The following is an 18529-nucleotide window of genomic DNA, read 5'->3' as shown; positions in this document are numbered from 1 at the left end:
AAGGTCTCGCTCTCGACAGACCAACCTGTTGATTGTCAGGGGTTGGTGCTACCACAGCCCGGCTGGAACAAACTCCAGGCCCGCACTGGAGCTACACATTTGCGCACCTTATGCGCTTGGCGTCCGCTCTGCACAGCAGGTTGGGCCATTCGCCTGTGGACCGTTGTGTGATTCTTCGCACGAGGAAAGTTAAACGACTGTCAGCTTTGTGTGCCACTCATCCCCAGGCACTCCAGCACCGGGAGGTCACGTAGCTTCTTGGGCCCCCCTTGGCATGGGGCCCTGGTACCCTGCTTGGCACCTGCCTAATGCCAGTCCTAAGAGGCAGCTAAGGAAAATGCCCACAGGGGACCAGGCCTCCTCTCTGTCCATCGTTAACAGCCCTCCACCAATCCTATTCACCCATCCCACCTCTCTGTCCGTCCCTCCACACCCCTCCACCAGTCCGTCCCTCCTGCCATGCCATTCCTGCCTCCTGCTTCTGACTGGCCATCTGTCCAGCCACCCATCCATTCTGTCTCTCATCTCTCCGCACCAGAGGAGGGCAGGGGATCTTGGGAGCCGAGTGGGGGTGCTGGAGAGATGAGGAGTACTGGGGCGTAACTGTCTCCCTGCTGTCCTCCCTACCAGTGTTCCCGGGAAGTTGAGTGCTTGGGTGGGCACCCAGGAGAGATTCAGGAGCCACCAGGCTCATTGGCAGAGAGCCCACAGGGTGGATATCTATGCGTGGTGCACATTGCACAGGCCTGGGTGCACAAAACAAAATGTATTCTACCCCAGGCTGGAAAGAATAGAGGAAACACTGCTTCCAACCCCAGAATTTCACACCTTCTCCCCTTTCCCCGTGTCCCCCCAACCGGCCTGGCCCTGCTCTGCTCCCACCAGGCCTCCAGGCTGAGCACAGCTGCTCAGCCTGGTAACCAGCTGCCTGCTGCAGGGAGACCATGGGACTCCAACAGGGGACGCAGCTTGGCCCTGTGTGACACCCCCCCCCCATTCCCCATGCTGGGGAGCAGGTGCTGGTGAACCTGGTGGTTTGTGGGACCCTGGGACTCCAGGGGACCCCCAGATGAGGCACCTTCTGGCCAGGGGAAAGGCAATGGGGGACACCGGCAGCGTGCTCCCTGTAGGGGACGGCAGGCTGAGAGATGCTGCCTTTAACAGAGGACTGGGGGTCTGGAGTCCCAGGCTCTAGCTCTCGGAGGGGAGCAGTGTCTAGTGGTTAGAGTAGGCAGCTGGGACCCATGAGTCCTGGGTTTGGTCTCTGGGAGGGGAGTGGTGCCCAGTGGTTGGAGCTGGGAGCCAGGAGTCCTGCATTCTTCTGTTTTCAATTCTGCTGCTGACTTACTGTGTGGATTTTAATGGGTGTGTGGATGGTGTGTGTGTGTGTACGTGACAGAGACAGAGATTGGGTGGGCTCTGAGAAAGTGTGTGTGTGGGTGTGGGTGTGGGTGTGTTTCCCTGCTGCCCCCTGCTGGAGGGATGACCCCTGCTCCACAAGTCCATGGCGCGCACATCGGAAAGGCTGATGTTCTACATGGGCGGCTGTGTTGTGGTTTGTGTCTGTTCTCACTTGCAGTTTTCCTGGTGGGTTCTTAAGACGTGTGTTACTGCCGTGTCTTCTCCTGGCAGATCGATGAGCGTGGTCTTGTGTTATGCTTATGAGAAGCACACGGGATTGTTTTCAGGGAAAAGGCAATAAACGGCGGTTAATGAGAATACAGTAGAGAAGCATCAGAGAGGTGGCTGAGTTGGTCTGTATCTTCAAAAACAAGAGTCCTGTGACACCTTATAGACTAACAGATATTTTGGAGCATAAGCTTCCATGGGCAAAGACCTGCTTCATCAGAGAGAAGCAGTTAGCATAGGCTTTATAAAGACAAACACACACACAACAAAGAAAACACACGTTGGCCATCGTGTGCCAGCAATGCCCAGATGCTTTGTATATTGGACAGACTTCAAACTCTCTCAGACAAAGAATTAATGGGCACAAAACAGACGGAGAAACACTCCTGATCCACAAACCGGTCAGTCACCATTTAATGGAGTGGGCCACTCGATTAATGACCTGAAAGTCTGTGTTTTACTGAAGAGGAATTTTCACAACAGTTTGGAAGGAGAGGCTGCTGAACTCTCTTTTATATTCAAATTCGACACATTAACACGTGGTTTGAACTGGGATGGGAATTTTTTATGTCATTATAGGGGCTCTTTTGCATACTTGGCTTAATCTAATTCTAGACTCCCCACCCGCCTCTCCACTCTCTGATTTGCTCACCTTGATAATAGTTGTCTGATTTGTCAACCTTGATTACTATTTTTGGTTCTCTGCACCTTAAATATTGAGTCTGTTCTGGTCTGGCTCTGGGCTGAGGAAGTGGGTCTGTCCCACGAAAGCTCATCACCTCATACGACGTTATTTTGTTACTCTTTAAAGTGCTCCTGGATGGCTTTTTTGTTTTGACAGTAGATAGACCAGCACGGCTAGCTCCGTTACTACCCAACAAAGAAGCCGTCATAATCTATTAGGTGATGAGCTTCCCTGGGGCAGACCCACTTCTTCAGATGTGGAAATAGACAGAAGTGGCTCTGCCCCACGGAAGCTCAGCACCTAATAAATGATTGTGTTAGTGTTTAACATGTTACAGGACAGCTTTTACGTTTCGCCATGACACAGACTAACCCGGCTTCCTCTCTGCGACTACAGACCTGCACACGTCCTGCAGAAGGTGCACAGTTACCAGTCCAGGGCGGCTCAGGTCAGTCTGACTGTCCAGGCAAGGCTGAGTGACTGCGGAGTCAGGGTTGGGGTTCCTCTGAGACTCCTCCTAGGCGTGGCTGGCAGGACCGAAGTCCCATGGCAAGAGCTTCCCTCCCATACACATAAGCTCCCGTTGGAGTCTGTGGGTTTTGCAGCGTCATGCAACAATCATCCAGCCTTAGGAGGTGACAGAGCTGGCCGTGCCAGTCTATACAATATCCGAACAAAAAAGCCGTCCAGTAGCACTTTAAAGACTAACAAAATGATTGATTAGGTGATGAGCTTTCGTGGGACAGACCCACTTCTTCAGCCCAGAGCCAGACCAGACCAGACTCAATATTTAAGGCACAGAGAACCAAAAACGGTAATCAAGGTTGACAAATCAGACAATATTATCAAGGTGAGCAAATCAGAGAGCAGAGGGGTGGGGGGAGTCAAGAATTAGATAAAGCCAAGTGTGCAAAAGAGCCCCTATAATGAGCAAGAAAATTCCCAGCCATCCCGGAGGTAGATGTTCATCTGTGGTTGTCAGATTTCTCCTTTGATGGTGATTGTCAGGCTGCCCATCCTCGCCTCTCACACGTAGGGGGTCTCAGCCAGTCGCCAGGGTTCCTCTGTGTTGCTCATTCAATTCAGCCTCACGACACAATGCAGGTTTCCTCCTTATCTTCAAAGTTTCCACTTCTTCTTGACCACCTGGGCATCTGTGATGGCTTTTGCAAACACCCCGCTCCACTCACACCAAGCAGCTGCAAAGCCTTTCAAGACCAGCTCAGTAACTGCAAGAAGACACAGCTTAAATTTGGGATGCGGACAAGGCATCCAGCTTAATTTGCAGCACGAGCAGGGAGCAAAGCCTTCCAGTAAACATTATCTAATCTTTCGTGGGCAAAGCTCATGCTCCGAAATACGTTAGGCTATAAGGTGCCACAGGACTTTTTGTTGTTTGTGAAGATACAGACTAACAGGGCTGTCTCTCTGATCCCCTGTAGCAAGTTAAAGACTAAGAAAATCATTTATAGGTGATGAGCTTTCGTGGGGCAGCCCTGCTTCTGTCTATTTCCAGATCTGAAGAAATGGGGCTGCCCCTTGGAAGCTCCTCACTAATAAATGACTTTGTTTATCTTTAACATGCTACAGGACAGCTTTTTTGTTTTTGTTGTGTGACCATACAGACTAACCCGGCTACCTCTCTGTGATTGTTATGTCCTCAGGAGAGAGACAGCAAGAAATAGTAGCTACAGACAGGGTAAGCAAGGCATTATACATGAAATCATGCATCATACTCAGGCTTCTACCCACTGCTAACTACAATATGCATTTGAGCTACAATTTCAGCACATTGTGGTGTGGTGCTGTGGGTTGGTGGGCAGGTGTAGCATTGCAGTGTCTGTGTGTAGTTGTCGCACTGTTGTGGGCCGTGTGCAGGGTGGAGTGTTGTGTGTCAGTTCTTGCTTGTGTGTTATTCTAGTGGGGATGTTTGGAGGTGCCACTCCAGCAGGCGCTCTTGTGGTGTGCATGTTGTTCCCTGATATTGGGTTCTTGCAGGGTGTGCGTGGTTTTGCATTCAGTGTTGTGGGCTGTGTAAGTGCAGTAGGAGAGGCTGATGCTGCCGTGTACTGTGTCATCATGAGGGTGTCACGGCTGCTGGGTGTTGTTATTGCGGGTGGTGTTGTGAACTCAGTGTGTTGTGCAGGGGGTGTTGTGGCAATAGATGTTGCAGTGTGGGTGTGTTTTGTTGCAGCCTGTATGTTGTGGTGTTGGGGGAGTGCTTGCAGTGAGTGTTGTGGTATGTGTTTTTACAGTGAATGTTGCAAGCTCTGCACTTTGCTGTGTTGGGTGTTGTTGCAGTGGGGTGTGGTTGTGGGGAGTGTTGTTATGGGGTGTCCCTCTATAGCACCAGCACCAACCCCTCCCGCATTGGCCCAGATCCCCAGACCTCTCCCAGCAGCAGTCACACCCCTCCCTCAGGGGGTGGCAGCTCTTAGCCCCCATCAGCAGCAGGAGTGACTCCCCACAGTGGGATCTTGGCTGGCTCAGGTCCTGCAGGCCCCAGTGCACAGAGTTGAGGTGCCCCTTGAAAGCCACATGCTATTCCTGGGGCAGTGGGAGGGCAGGGGAGAAGCCCCCCCCAGCGGTCTAGAGAAGGGGCTGAACCACAGTTGTCACCTGCTCTTTGCCCGGCCAGGTCACCAGCATCTCCCAGCTCCCATGGGGGCCACCTCTTGCCTCCCCGATTCTCAGCCACTGGAAGGAGCCCAAAGAAGATGGGCAGGAGGAAGGAGCAGCAAAGCCACTTTTGCCACAGCCTGGCTGGGGTGAGGGGCCAGACTGGAGACAGTGTGGCCCACTACGCACAGGCTGGCACAGGTGTTAGGATGCCTGGGATCGGGCCTCTGCCTCCCCACCTGCCCTGTACTGATTCCCTGCAGGACCTTAGAGGACTGTACCTCACTAAGTGGTGCCTCAGTTTCCCGACTCTTAATATATGTACCAGCAGGATAAAAGGAAGCCAAAGCACTTGGCTGCAAGAGTGAAAAACTGAGAAGAGTTTCCTTCAAACAGACTTGGGGCAGGGGAGATGTGGGAGGGCCTCAGGTCAATTCCCCATTTCCCCCAACCGGGATCATTCACCAGCACCACCAAAAGCAGGGCCCAAGCTCGAGACGCGGGAAAATTGCACCCACCTCTGGGGTGCAGCACAGCAGCTGCGAACGGAAGAGCCGGCTGCCGGCACTAGCACACCAGGGTGACCACGTTAGATTGAAAGGGAGCGTCCAACGTGCCCCTGCGCAGCTCCGCCTCCCCCCGCCGGCCCTGCAGTTATTGTTGGGTCTCTCAGCAGCCCAGGGCCTGTCCGCCGTCATCTAACTGGCCCCGTCCTGCGGCCACGAGTCCCGGGGACAGGCCCCTCCAAGCCTGGGGCACCCAGGCGTCCGGGCTCCCATACACACCCCCTTAACCCACCAAACCTCCCAGGCCGCGGCAGAGACCCCAGGCTTCCTGCAGCAGGGGAAGGGTTAAACCCCCTCCTTTCTCACGCAGGCCCCGCCCCGTCTTACGTCAGGCTCCAGGCCACACCCCTTTGGTACTTTCATTCAAGATGGTGGCTGATTCCTTGTGACAGGTAGGAACTTCCTACTCCACCTCGCCCCCCCGCCGCCCAAAGCAATGGAATCTCCCACCCCCACCCCCGGCACAGCGAAGTGGGGGCTACAGCGCCCCCCCGGACAATGGAACCTCCTCCCATAGTGGTGCAGGTGGGGGCTGCTACTCCCCCGGCAATGGAATCTTCCCTCCATAGCCTTTGCGGTGGGTGCTGCAGCGCCCCCCCCGCCCCCGTGCAATGGAATCTTCCTTCCCGTAGCGTGGGGCTGCAGCACATAGCTCCCCCCGCCCCCGACAATGGCATTGCCCACCCCATTCCAGGAGGGAGGGGGAGGCGCACCCCCCCATGGAATCTTCTATCCCTCATAGCAGAGGGGGATGGTGGCTGCTGCGCTGGTCCCAAAGTGAAATGGACTTTCCCACCCCCTTCCCCACGTTATGTGTGGTTGTTTTTCCAGGTGCCCTGCGCTAGGACTGGCTGCATCCCAGCGCCAAGCTGTTCCTCTGCGCCCGGCAGCGGCCAGTGCCATGGGCTCTCTCCATCCTTGGGGGGGATGTTTTTATGCTGCTCCGCACTGGGAGTAGCTGGGGACTGGTTTTCACCCCATGGCTTCACTAGCCCCAAAGACACTAGTTCTCAGCTTTTGATGAACCCGCACCCCCTCAACAACCCATGCAGAGTGGGCTGCTGTCAGCTAGAGCCCCTGCTGTTTCCCCAGTCCCCTCCCAGAGCTGGGGAGAACCCAGGAGTCCTGGCTCATCCACACCCTGCTCTAGCCACTAAACCTCCTTCCCTCTCAGTGCTAGGGAGAAAACCCAGGATTAAGACTGAGTTAGCAGAGCAGGGTTGAGGGGAACCAAGTGTTGGTGGATCCAGTGGCTAAAGGGCACTTTGCCGCAGTGGGGGGCGAAAGTTCAGTGGGGGGCTGCAGGGTGAGGGGGCATCACCATGCTGCAGGGGGCAGGTGGAGGTGTGTGGGGAGGTGCTGTGCTGTGCTGCGGGGTGTCCCTGCTTGCAGTGGGGTGCTGTGCTGCAGGTGGAGGTGGGGGGGTGCTGTGCTGTGTGTGGGGGTCCTTCCTTGCTGCAGGTGGTCATGTGTGCTTCACTCTGCTCCTCCCCACAGGCTGCACCCCCGTGACCTCCCTCATGCGGCGCTGCCCGGAATCATCCTGTGCCGTCGCCAATGGCCTGCGTGTGGATTGCCCGGTGCCTGTGGAGATGCCCCGGGGGCCAGCGCCGGATGAGAGCCCCACAGCTGAGCCAGGCGGAGGCGCTGGCGCCGGTACTGTCAAGGTCTATCTGCCCAACCAGCAGCGGACTGTGGTGAGCGGCACTGCTGCTGGGGTAGGTGGGGGGGGGCGTCCCCAGGGCTGGTGTTGGGAGTGAGCGGTAGCTCCACCAGGCCCTGGCACAAGTGTGTGTCTCTGTCCCTCTGCTGCCAATCGTGTGCACAACTCCCTACTTGTGCAAGGAGTGTGAGTGTGGCTCGTATGACTGCACAGGCGTGTGGCTCAGCGCAGGGCTGCTGGAGAGTACCTATGGTTTGCAGAGGAGTGTAAGCACCCAGCGTGCAATGCCACACATGTCTTGTTGCACAGCTCCCTAAGTGTGACCCTGGTCTGTGTGTTTGCACGCCCCCTTACCTTGGTGCACACGGTATGTACAGGGGAGCGTGAGCACAGTCTGTGTGATCGCACTCCCTCATGGCTCGAGGCACAGCTGCCTGGGCATGCAGGGGAGTGTGAGCACCGCATGTGCAATTACACACACACGGCTCCTTGCACAACCCCCGAAGTGTGCAAGTGTGCACACCACATTGGGTGTGCGGTCGATCGTGAGCACAGGCTGTGCAATTGCACACAGGTGTGTCTCGTTGCATGGCTCCCCTCCTTGCCTCTCCAGCCAGGCCCTTGCACAAGCATAGGTTCGTGGCATTCTCCACACGGGGGGAAGGTGAGCTCCCCAGTGCAGGGGTTGGGGGCAGGAGCTGTGTGAAAGCCCCTCCCTCGCCAGGTCAACGTGCGGCCGGGAGCCACTGTCTACGACGCCCTGGACAAAGCACTGAAGGTGCGAGGGCTGAACCAGGACTGCTGTGTGGTGTACCGGTGCCTGGGCGGGTGAGTGGGGCTGCGGGGAGGGAAGGGCTGGGGGTTGGGAGGGAGGGGCACTGAGAGGGCTCGGCTGTCAGGGGCTATGGGTCAGCTGGGGGGGCACTGGCAGGGCTGGGGGGGAAGGGGCGGCATGGCAGGAGTGAGGGGCACCGGCAGGGCTGGGCTGTGAGGGGCTGTGGGTTGGGAGGGAGAGGAAATGGCAGGGCTGGGGGGTGGGAGGAAGGGGCAGCGCTGGTTTGGGTGGGGACCTGTCCTGGTCCCATTCCTGACCCATCTCTCTTGCCCAGGACGAAACTGGTGACCAACTGGGACACGGACATCACCCCCCTGGAGGGGCAGGTTCTCTATGTCGAGGTGCTGGACGAGGTGCCACTCACCATGCACAACTTCGTGAGTCCCAGAGACCCTCCCACAACTCACCGGCCCCCAGAGACCCTCCCACAACTCACCAAACCCCAGAGACCCTCCCACAACTCACCGGCCCCCAGAGACCCTCCCACAACTCACCAGCCCCAGAAACCCTCCCACAACTCAACGGCCCCCAGAGACCCTCCCACAACTCACCAACCCCCAGAGACCCTCCCACAACTCACCGGCCCCCAGAGACCCTCCCACAACTCACCAGCCCCAGAAACCCTCCCACAACTCACCGGCCCCCAGAGACCCGCCCACAACTCACCGGCCCCCAGAGACCCGCCCACAACTCACCGGCCCCCAGAGACCCGCCCACAACTCACCAACCCCCAGAGACCCCTCACAACTCACCAGCCCCAGAAACCCTCCCACAACTCACCGGCCCCCAGAGACCCTCCCACAACTCACCGGCCCCCAGAGACCCCCCATAACTCACCAGCCCCCAGCGACCTTCCCACAACTCACCAACCCCCAGAGACCCTCCCACAACTCACCGGCCCCCAGAGACCCCCCCATAACTCACCGGCCCCAGAGACCCTCCCACAACTCACCAGCCCCCAGAGACCCTCCCACAACTCACCAACCCCCAGAGACCCCCCACAACTCACCAGCCCCAGAAACCCTCCCACAACTCACCGGCCCCCAGAGACCCTCCCACAACTCACTGGCCCCCAGAGACCCGCCCACAACTCACCGGCCCCCAGAGACCCTCCCACAACTCACCAACCCCCAGAGACCCCCCACAACTCACCAGCCCCAGAAACCCTCCCACAACTCACCAGCCCCCAGAGACCCTCCCACAACTCACCGGCCCCCAGAGACCCCCCATAACTCACCAGCCCCCAGCGACCTTCCCACAACTCACCAACCCCCAGAGACCCTCCCACAACTCACCAACCCCCAGAGACCCTCCCACAACTCACCGGCCCCCAGAGACCCCCCATAACTCACCAGCCCCCAGCGACCTTCCCACAACTCACCAACCCCCAGAGACCCTCCCACAACTCACCGGCCCCCAGAGACCCCCCCATAACTCACCGGCCCCAGAGACCCTCCCACAACTCACCAACCCCCAGAGACCCTCCCACAACTCACCGGCCCCCAGAGACCCTCCCACAACTCACCAACCCCCAGAGACCCCCCACAACTCACCAGCCCCAGAAACCTTCCCACAACTCACCAACCCCCAGAGACCCTCCCACAACTCACCAACCCCCAGAGACCCCCCATAACTCACCGGCCCCAGAGACCCCCCATAACTCACCGGCCCCAGAGACCCTCCCACAACTCACTGGCCCCCAGAGACCCTCCCACAACTCACCAACCCCCAGAGACCCTCCCACAACTCACCAACCCCCAGAGACCCTCCGATAATTCACCAGCCCCCAGAGACCCTCCGATAACTCACCAACCCCCAGAGACCTTCCCACAACTCACCGGCCCCAGAGACCCTTCCACAACTCACCAACCCCCAGAGACCCTCCCACAACTCACCGGCCCCCAGAGACCCTCCCACAACTCACCAACCCCCAGGAGACCCTCCCACAACTCTCCAGGGCAGCTCTTCCCAGGTCGGGTGTCTGTCCATCCTGATTCACCTGCACCACCCCCTGCCCCCCAGGTCCGTAAGACCTTCTTCAGTCTGGCCTTCTGCGACTTCTGCCTCAAGTTCCTCTTCCACGGGTTCCGCTGCCAGACCTGCGGCTACAAATTCCACCAGCACTGCAGCAGCCGCGTGCCCAGTGTCTGCTTCGACCTGGCTGTGGCCCACCAGCAGTGAGTAGCCCCCCTGGCAGGTATCGCCCTCCACCATGCCACTGCCTGAGCCCTGGTGGTGGCCTGCTCCTCCACAGCGCCGTAGCCAGGGGCCCTCCCCAGCCTGCTGGGGGACAAAGGGAGCCAGGCGTCCGGGCGCCCGTGGGAAGGAGAAGGCAGGAGATATCAGCACGGCTGAGTGCAAATCGGGGGCGGGGGGCTGCGGGTTGGGAGTGAGGGGCACCGGCAGAGTTGGGGGGAGAGCTCAGGCCTGGGCTAGTGGGGATTGCAGAGCATCCACACCCCACATGCTCTCTCTCCCCCACAGCGTTTACAGCCACGGCCCATACCCTGACGTGCAGGGGCAGGATTCCCCCTCGGCCTGGCCCAGCCCAGCCCCTCTAACGCCACAACTCACCAGGTACGGGAGCCCCAGTCCCAGGGCAGGGTGCTGGAGGAAACCAGGAAACCACCCGGAGGGAGAAAGATTGCAGGGGGGTAACACAGAGCGACCCCAGGGCTGCGCGAGCAGCTGCCAGCGAGAGACCTGCTGTCACATGGCTCCATGGCTGCCTGGGGGGTGTGTTCTTCTGGGCAGGGCTCCTGCTCAAGAGGGGGGGAGCCAATTCCGAATGAGGTGGCGGGTCCCTGCTGCGACCAGTGGGTGGGCTCGCAGGAGGTGTAGCCAGGAATCCGGAGTCGGGATTTCCCCTCGGATATGGGCCTGGGGCTGGATCCAGCCATCACCGGTGTGGGGAGAAGGGGACTAGCAGGAGGGGGCTGTGTGGCCCCCCCCAGGAGGAGAATGGGGCCCCGGACTCTGCCCCAGAGCACGGTCCGTCCCGAGCTTGGGGCGCGGCCTGGAGAAGGCAGGTACTGACCCTCCCCCTCCACCAGCTCCCACCGGCAGCACCTCAGCCCAGATGCCTTCAGCTTCCCGGAGCCCCCCAGTGGGGGGCCGCCCCTCCAGCGCCACCGCTCCACATCCACCCCCAACGTGCACATGGTGAGCACTGCCGAGCCCCCAGACAGCGCCAGCCCCCAGGTGAGAGCCCAGCCGTGGCAAGCAGTGGGGGACAGGGCCTGGCCCCCACGCGGGGAGTAAGAGAGTGCCGGCAGTGGGGCCGAGCCAGGGCGAAGGACTTGGGGGGCATGCCCAGGGCTCAGCCTTGGCAGCAGGGTGCACAGGGTCGGGGACCTGCAGACGGATAGACCTGGGTGGGATCGTTTTCTCTCCCAGACTCTGAACTCTCCCTTTTTGCAGAGCCCGGCCGCCAGCTTCCTGATGGAGGGTGAGTGCTCGGAGGTTGGGGGCAGGGGCTGCAGGGGGCACAACACGAGGGCGCCGGGGGGTGAAGCGGGTGTGATGCTGCAGGGGATGGGGGTTCAAGGGGGCGCTGCAGAGGACAGGGGGAGTCACTGCAGGGTGGGGGGGCCTGGGGGGCACTTCAGGGAATGGATGGGACTGTCCATGGGCATGGGGTGCTGCAGGGGGTGTGGGGCTTGAGGGGGTTGGGCCACTGCAGGGGATGGGGGCTCGAGGGGGCACTGCAAGGAATGGGGGCTGGGGCATGCTGCAGTGGCCAGGCAGGTTGTGGGGCTGAGCAGGATCTCTGGGTCAGGGGACACCTTTGGGATCCCAGCCGACTCTGCTCTCTCTGCCCAGTGCCAGGCGGGGGGGAAGTTTCCCCGCCAGGCTCCTCCTCTGCCCGGGACCCTGCTGGACGCCGCGGCCCACCCCCCAAGTCCCCCCCACAGCCCCCCAAGGAGCGAAAGGGGTCAGCATCGTCGGCCGAGGACAAGAAGAAGGTGGTGAGTGGAGGGATCCACCCCAGGGTCCCTGCCCCCCGACACCGTGCCCAGCTCCCCCAGCCCCCCTCCCACATCAGCACCTCACCTCCTGACCCTGAGTTTCCCACTCCGGGCCTGTGACCCCGACCTCCATGGCGAGGAAGGCTGATGGTGGGCTGCGGGGGCATTAGCTGTGGAAGGCACCAGTCCTGCTCCCGGCATCCTGCAGATGGGGCCAAAGCTGGGGAGTTGAGCGAACGGCCCCGCCGGTGTGGTGGGGGTCAGACCGTGGGGCAGGTGGAAAAGAGGCAGCTCCCGGGGGGAGCTTCCCCTCCTGGGGGCTTGAGGGGCCCGAGGAGGCTGGGATTGAGTGTGCTCTGCGGATTTGCACTGGAGAAACTGAGGCAGGGCACCAGGCGGGCTGGGGCGTCCCCCCAAGCTAGCCAGAGCCTGGCCTGTGCTGGGGTTGGTCGGGGGGGCCGGGGCAAGCCCCCCCACAGCCCTCTGTGTGTTGTCGCCCCTTGCAGAAGGCCCTGGGCTACCGGGACTCGGGCTACCAGTGGGAGGTGCCCCCCCACGAGGTGACACTACTGCGCCGGGTGGGCGCCGGCTCCTTCGGCACCGTCTATCAGGGCCGCTGGCACGGCCACGTAGCTGTCAAGATCCTCAAGGTGACGCAGCCCACGGCCCAGCAGGTGCAGGCCTTCAAGAACGAGATGCAAGTACTCAGGTAGGAACCCCGGCGTCCGGGGGTGGGAGGGATCTGCTGCACAAGGCCAGTGGGAGGGGGCCTCGGTGACAGTACGGGCAAGCCAGGAGGGACCCCACACCCGGGAGTTCATGGAGCAAGAGGGACCGCAGCCTCTCGGGTGTGAGCAGTTTGGGGGGACCCAGGCATCCGGGAATGGGTGTTAGGGGGACACAGGTGGTTAAGGGGGTCCCTGGAAGGTCAGAAGAGGACAGTGGTCATTGGGTCTGGTGGTCAAGGGGACCCAGGTGTCCGGGGGGTGGCGGTTGGGGGAGGACCCAGGTGTCCAGGGGGTGGCGGTTGGGGGAGGACCCAGGTGTCCAGGCGTGGGGTTGGGGGCACCTGGTGCTCAGGTGAGGTCCCCGCCCCTCCCCCGCAGGCGGACCCGCCACGTGAATGTGCTGCTGTTCATGGGGTTCATGACACGGCCCAGCTTCGCCATCATCACGCAGTGGTGCGAGGGCAGCAGCCTGTACCGGCACCTGCACGTCTGCGAGACCCGGCTGGACGCCCCCGCCCGCACCGAGGTGGCGCGCCAGACCGCCCAGGGCATGGAGTGAGTGCCAGGCCGCGTGGGAGGGGGCGGCGTTCATGGGGGGCTGACGTGCTGGGGTGCTATTAACGGGGCTCCCCCCAATTTCTCTCCCCACCAGTTATCTTCATGCCAAGAACATCATCCACCGGGACCTGAAATCCAATAGTATCCGCCTGCCCCCCGAAACCAGGCCCCCCATGCGGTCAGGCTGGGAAATTGGGGGGGTGGGGTCTGAGGTGGCGGCAGGGCCAGGGGATGGGGGTTAGGTGGGGTCAGGGATGGGGACGGGGGGGTCAGAGGTGGGGGCAGAGATGGGACAGGGCATTGGAGGTGGGGACGGGGGATGGGGGCTTGGAGGCAGGGGATGGGATGGGGAACAGGGGGTCGGAGGTGGCAGCAGGACTGGGGATGGGGGGTTGGAGGTGGGGGCAGGGCTGGGGGATGGGAAGGTCAGGGTGGGGGCAGGGCTGTTTGGAGGTGGGGGCAGGGCCGGGGGACACAGGGCTGGCGGTAGCACTGACTGCTTACCCCGTAGGGGGCTGGGAGGAGGGGACCACGGGGTGGTGGCTGCCATGGGGGCGGCTGGGGCCTCGCCGGTGCTGGTTGCCCCCTAACCCCACCCCAGACATCTTCCTGCACGAGGGGCTTACGGTGAAAATCGGGGACTTCGGCCTGGCCACCGTGAAGACGCGCTGGAGCGGGGCCCGCCAGGTCGAGCAGCCTCGGGGCTCCGTGCTCTGGATGGTGAGGGCCCCCAGCGCCCCATAACACCCGCCTGTGCCCCCTGGCGCCCCTGCCCCCTCATCCCTGCCTGTGCCCCCCGGCGCCCCTGCCCCCTCATCCCTGCCTGTGCCCCCCGGTGCCCCTGCCCCCCACATCCCCGCCTGTGCCCCCTGGCGCCCCTGCCCCCTCATCCCTGCCTGTGCCCCCCGGCGCCCCTGCCCCCTCATCCCTGCCTGTGCCCCCCGGTGCCCCTGCCCCCCACATCCCCGCCTGTGCCCCCTGGCGCCCCTGCCCCCTCATCCCTGCCTGTGCCCCCTGGCGCCCCTGCCCCCTCATCCCTGCCTGTGCCCCCCGGTGCCCCTGCCCCCCACATCCCCGCCTGTGCCCCCTGGCGCCCCTGCCCCCTCATCCCTGCCTGTGCCCCCCGGTGCCCCTGCCCCCCACATCCCCGCCTGTGCCCCCTGGCACCCCTACCCCCCACATCCCCATCTGTGCCTCACGCTGCCCCTGCCCCCCACATCCCCGCCTGTGCCCGCCGCCCCTGCCCCCCACATCCCCGCCTGTGCCCCATGCCGCCCCTGCCCCCCGCATCCCCGCCTGTGCCCCATGGCGCCCCTGCCCCCTGCATCCCCAGCTGTGCCCCACGGCTGCGCGTGGTGGCTGCAGGGCCCTGTGTCGTGCCCCCCGCAGGCACCCGAGGTGATCCGCATGCAGGACGGCAGCCCCTACAGCTTCCAGTCCGACGTCTACGCCTACGGCGTGGTGCTGTACGAGCTCAGCACCGGCAGCCTGCCCTACGCCCACGTCCGCAGCCGCGACCAGGTACGCGCCCCGCCCCACGGCACCGCCTCGGCACCCTGCCTCTGCCCCACAGCACCGCTCCTGCCCCATGGTGCAGCCTGAGCACCCCGCAGTGCCACTCCTGCCCCACGCCGCCACCTCAGTGCCCCACCCCTGCCCCACAGCGTGGCCTCAGCACCCTGCCTGTGCCCCATGGTGCCACTCCTGCCCCACAGTGCCACCTCAGCACCCCGCCTCCACCCCACAGTGCCTCTCCTGCCCCACGGCACCCCCCCCCCACTCCTTGGGCCCCTCCTCCCACCCCACAGCCCCTGCCAGCCCCGTTGGGCCCCTCCCTCCCCCCCATCACACAGCTCCAGGGGCACTACATGGGGGCCTGGCCCTGACCCACTGCCTGCCCCTAGATCCTGTTCATGGTGGGCCGGGGCTACCTGTCCCCTGACATGAGCCGGGTGCCCAGCACCTGCCCCAAGGCCCTGAAGCGGCTCATGGTGAACTGCCTCAAGTTCAACCGGGAGGAGAGACCCCTCTTCCCCCAGGTGAGTGGGGGTGGGGCCGGACGCCTGGGTTCTCTCCCTGGCTTGGGAGGGGAGTGCGGAGGGGGCAGGGAGCCCGGACGCCTGGGTTCTCTCCCTGGCTCGGGAGGGGAATGCGGAGGGGGCAGGGAGCCCGGACGCCTGGGTTCTCTCCCTGGCTCGGGAGGGGAATGCGGAGGGGGCAGGGAGCCCGGACGCCTGGGTTCTCTCCCTGGATCGGGAGGGGAATGCGGAGGGGGCAGGGAGCCCGGACGCCTGGGTTCTCTCCCTGGCTCCGGGGGGAGGGAGCTCTGGGGATCCTTCTCACCCCCTTTCTCCCCCCCAGATCCTGGCCGCGGTGGAGCAGCTGCAGCGCTTCCTGCCCAAGCTGGAGCGAAGTGTGTCCGAGCCCACCTTGCACCGTGCCTCCCACCCCGACCCCCTGGGCTCCTCTCCCCCGTCGCCCCTGCGCCCCCTTGCCTAGCCTGGACAGACGGACAGACACCCCCCTCCTCGGTGCCAGGAGCTGCTCTTCACTCTGCCCCAACCCCTGCGCCGGGGGGCACTACAGGAGCCAGGCAGCCGGGGGGGTCCCAGCACCCAGCGGCTCCAGAGGCCGGGTGCGGATCACTGGGCGTTTCTAGCCAGGGGAAGGTGGGAGATAAAATGAGACCATAGGAGGCAGGTGTCAGCTCGGTGCATTTCTTCACACGCTGGGCCATCCCCCTATGACCTGGGTGGCCTGCTGGTGCTGTGGGGGCTGCTGCCCCACGGTGAGGCACTGGCAATAGGGCTCTGCAGCCTTCCCATGAGAGGGAGCGGAGGAAGGGGCTCCGTGAGCTCCTGGGGCGGGGGCGGGATGCTGAAAATCGGGGCTCTGCAGCCCCCAGGCAGAGGGCACCAGGGAATGCAGCGGGGGCTGCCATGCTGGGGAACGGGGAAGGTGCCCCACAGAAGATCTTCCCTGCAGCAGGATGGCACAGGGTGCTGGGGAATGGGGCAGCCACCCATCCAATGAGCTCCCCTGCAGCAGGAGCTGCCGCCCTGAGGCCCAGGGCACCGGGGAACTGGGCAGCTGCCCGCAGCAGAGGCTGCTGCCCCATGACACCGGGTGCCAGGGAACAGGAGCCCCACAAAGTACAGGACAGTTCTCCCATTTTTGTAAAAAAGTCAGGGTGCCGGCTGGCCAACTTATATAAGGGTCGGTCCCAGGAAAATCAGGACAGATGGTCCCTGGGCCCCAGCGTGGCTTGTGTGGCTATTTGCCAGCGGCCCCATCCCAGAGATGGCTGCATCTCATCACCTGCCCAGCTCTCTCCTTGCGGCATTGTGTAAAGCTGTTCCCAGCTGTGTTGCCCCAGAGGTGGCTGCATCTCTTGATCGGGTGGGCCGTCCCCCTAGGGTGGAATGTGCAGCTATTTCCCAGCGGCCCCACCGCAGAAGAGGCTGCATCTCATCACCCAGCAAGCATACGCCGTGCAGTGTTATGTGCGGCTGTTTCCAGTGGCCATGCCCAGAGGTGGCTGCATTAACTGTGCCCAAGGGCTGTTAAATCTCTATTTTAATAGATTGGTCTCTGGTCTCTTAGACTTACACTGTGTTTCTTTGACATCACAGACAATTGGGACCCACAACAGTGTCACAAGAATCACTAATGGTGGGGGGAGCTTGTGCTCAGCTGCCTCCTCACACTCAATTCCCATCACAAGGGGAAGTGAGGGGAGGGGGCAGCAACTGGGCTGGGGCAGAAGGGCCCGATCCTGGGCTCCCTCCTGTGCCCCCGGGACCCAGTTGGGGGCAGGGGGTCGAAGCGCCATGGCACGACACGGAAACGACAGGCAAACATCACGAGCAGGGGGGCGTCATGACACTGTGCTGGGGGCACTCAAAAATAGAGGGGGCAAGACTCTGAGCTCTGTACAGGGGGAGCTGGTGTCGGGGGCAGGGAGGGTGTTGGCTGGGGGTGGGGAGGGGGTGGGCTGGGGGTAATGGGGAGCCCAGAGGGTGCTGGCAGGGGAGCTGGTCGGGGGGTAGGAAGGATGCTGGCTGGGGAGCTGTGGAAAGGGAGGTGGGCTGCTGGTACGTGGGGTCTCATGGGAAGAGCACAGGAAGGCTGGGGGCATGGAATGTCATGGGGGGCTTGGGTGAGAGTTTTGGGGGGGTACTTAGTTCACAGCAGGCTGCATCTAGCCCACCCACAATGCCAGCTCTGCCCTCCCCCTTGCCCATGCAGGGTACATTGTGGGTGGGCTGACGGGAGTCACGGGGGGGGGGGGAGTGCTCAGGTGCAGGGGGAGGGATCTGGGGGGGTTTCTGGGGGGCTGAAGTAGAGGGACTGTGGAGGATGCTGGGGAAAGTTGGGGGTGGGGGGCTGCAGGAGAGCTCCAGTCACTCCCCAACGAAGTTCTGGAGGACCCAGGGTAGTGATGGCGCACTCACCAAAGAAACTAGTGAATCTTGCGGGGGGGGGGAGGGGGCCCTGGACAGTAGGGCAGTTCTGGGGTCTCAAGTCACTTAGGGCAGAGACTGGGGAAGCTCGGGGTTGGGGGGCAGTGGGGGAACTACAGGGGGGCACAAGGGAGGGTTCAGTCACTCAGTGAAGAGGCTGACAAAGCTCAGGGACTATGGCAGTGGGGAAGGTCCAGGGAGGCTCAGTGCACAGGGGGGTTCCAGGTGTGGGGGGAACCTCCAGGGAGATTCAGTCACTGGAGGACAGGCTTGCAGGGCGCATGGGGTGGGGGCCTGGCTCAGGGATGAGGTTCTAGGGGGCGCTCAGGAGCTCAGCGCAATGTGGGGTTGTGGGGGTTCCGGGGGGGGGGGGGTGTTCAGTTACTCAGGGTAGAGGCTTGCGTCCGGGGGCGGGGGGTGCTCGGGACCTGGCGCAGTGGGGAGAGTTATGGGGGACTCCAGGGGCTTAGAGGCCCAGCAGAGTGACCGGGTGCCGGGGGTGGGGGGCACTCCAGGTTTCGGCATGGTGGGGGGGCGGGGCTCGGCGGCCCGGCGCAGTGACAGGGTTCCGAGGGGGACTCCAGGGCGGGGGGGTTTCCTGCAGCCCAGTGCAATGGCAGGGATGGGGGGGTGGAGACTCCGTGGGGGGGGGGGTGGTTCGGCGGCCCAGCGCAGTGACAAGGATGGGGGGGGGACTCCAGGGGGGCTCGGCGTGGAGGGGCGGGGTCGGAGGCCCAGTGCAGTTACACGGTTCCGAAGGGGCTGGGGGGGGGGGGGCCGCTCGGGTCCGGGGGCGCCTCGGCGGCCCAGCGCAA

General features: G+C 62.5%; 1 protein-coding gene across 6 annotated transcripts; it reads left to right on the top strand.

Moving 5' to 3' along the window:
* Positions 1-5855: 5855 nt before the first annotated feature.
* On the top strand, positions 5856-16855 carry ARAF (A-Raf proto-oncogene, serine/threonine kinase). 6 transcript variants are annotated; one of them, XM_075016463.1, is made up of 16 exons: positions 5856-5891; positions 6997-7217; positions 7887-7990; positions 8272-8374; positions 10020-10174; positions 10482-10574; positions 11051-11198; positions 11418-11445; positions 11820-11965; positions 12472-12674; positions 13072-13248; positions 13346-13392; positions 13853-13971; positions 14641-14772; positions 15156-15290; positions 15613-16855. In XM_075016463.1, the coding sequence occupies exons 2-16, from the start codon at positions 7020-7022 to the stop codon at positions 15748-15750; spliced, it is 1926 nt and encodes a 641-aa protein (XP_074872564.1). In that variant the 5' UTR covers positions 5856-5891; positions 6997-7019; the 3' UTR covers positions 15751-16855. The 6 variants fall into 6 exon arrangements, with proteins under 6 accessions (XP_074872564.1, XP_074872565.1, XP_074872563.1 ...); XM_075016461.1 differs by lacking the exon at positions 5856-5891 and adding an exon at positions 5962-6076 and having other exon boundaries at positions 11051-11159; XM_075016459.1 differs by lacking the exon at positions 5856-5891 and adding an exon at positions 5962-6076.
* Positions 16856-18529: the final 1674 nt, after the last annotated feature.

The sequence above is a fragment of the Carettochelys insculpta genome, chromosome 22 (genome assembly GCF_033958435.1).
Source record: "Carettochelys insculpta isolate YL-2023 chromosome 22, ASM3395843v1, whole genome shotgun sequence".
Lineage (NCBI taxonomy): Eukaryota > Metazoa > Chordata > Testudines > Carettochelyidae > Carettochelys > Carettochelys insculpta.
The sequence above is the reverse complement of the archived record's forward strand: the minus strand, read 5'-3'. Positions and strand labels throughout refer to the sequence as shown.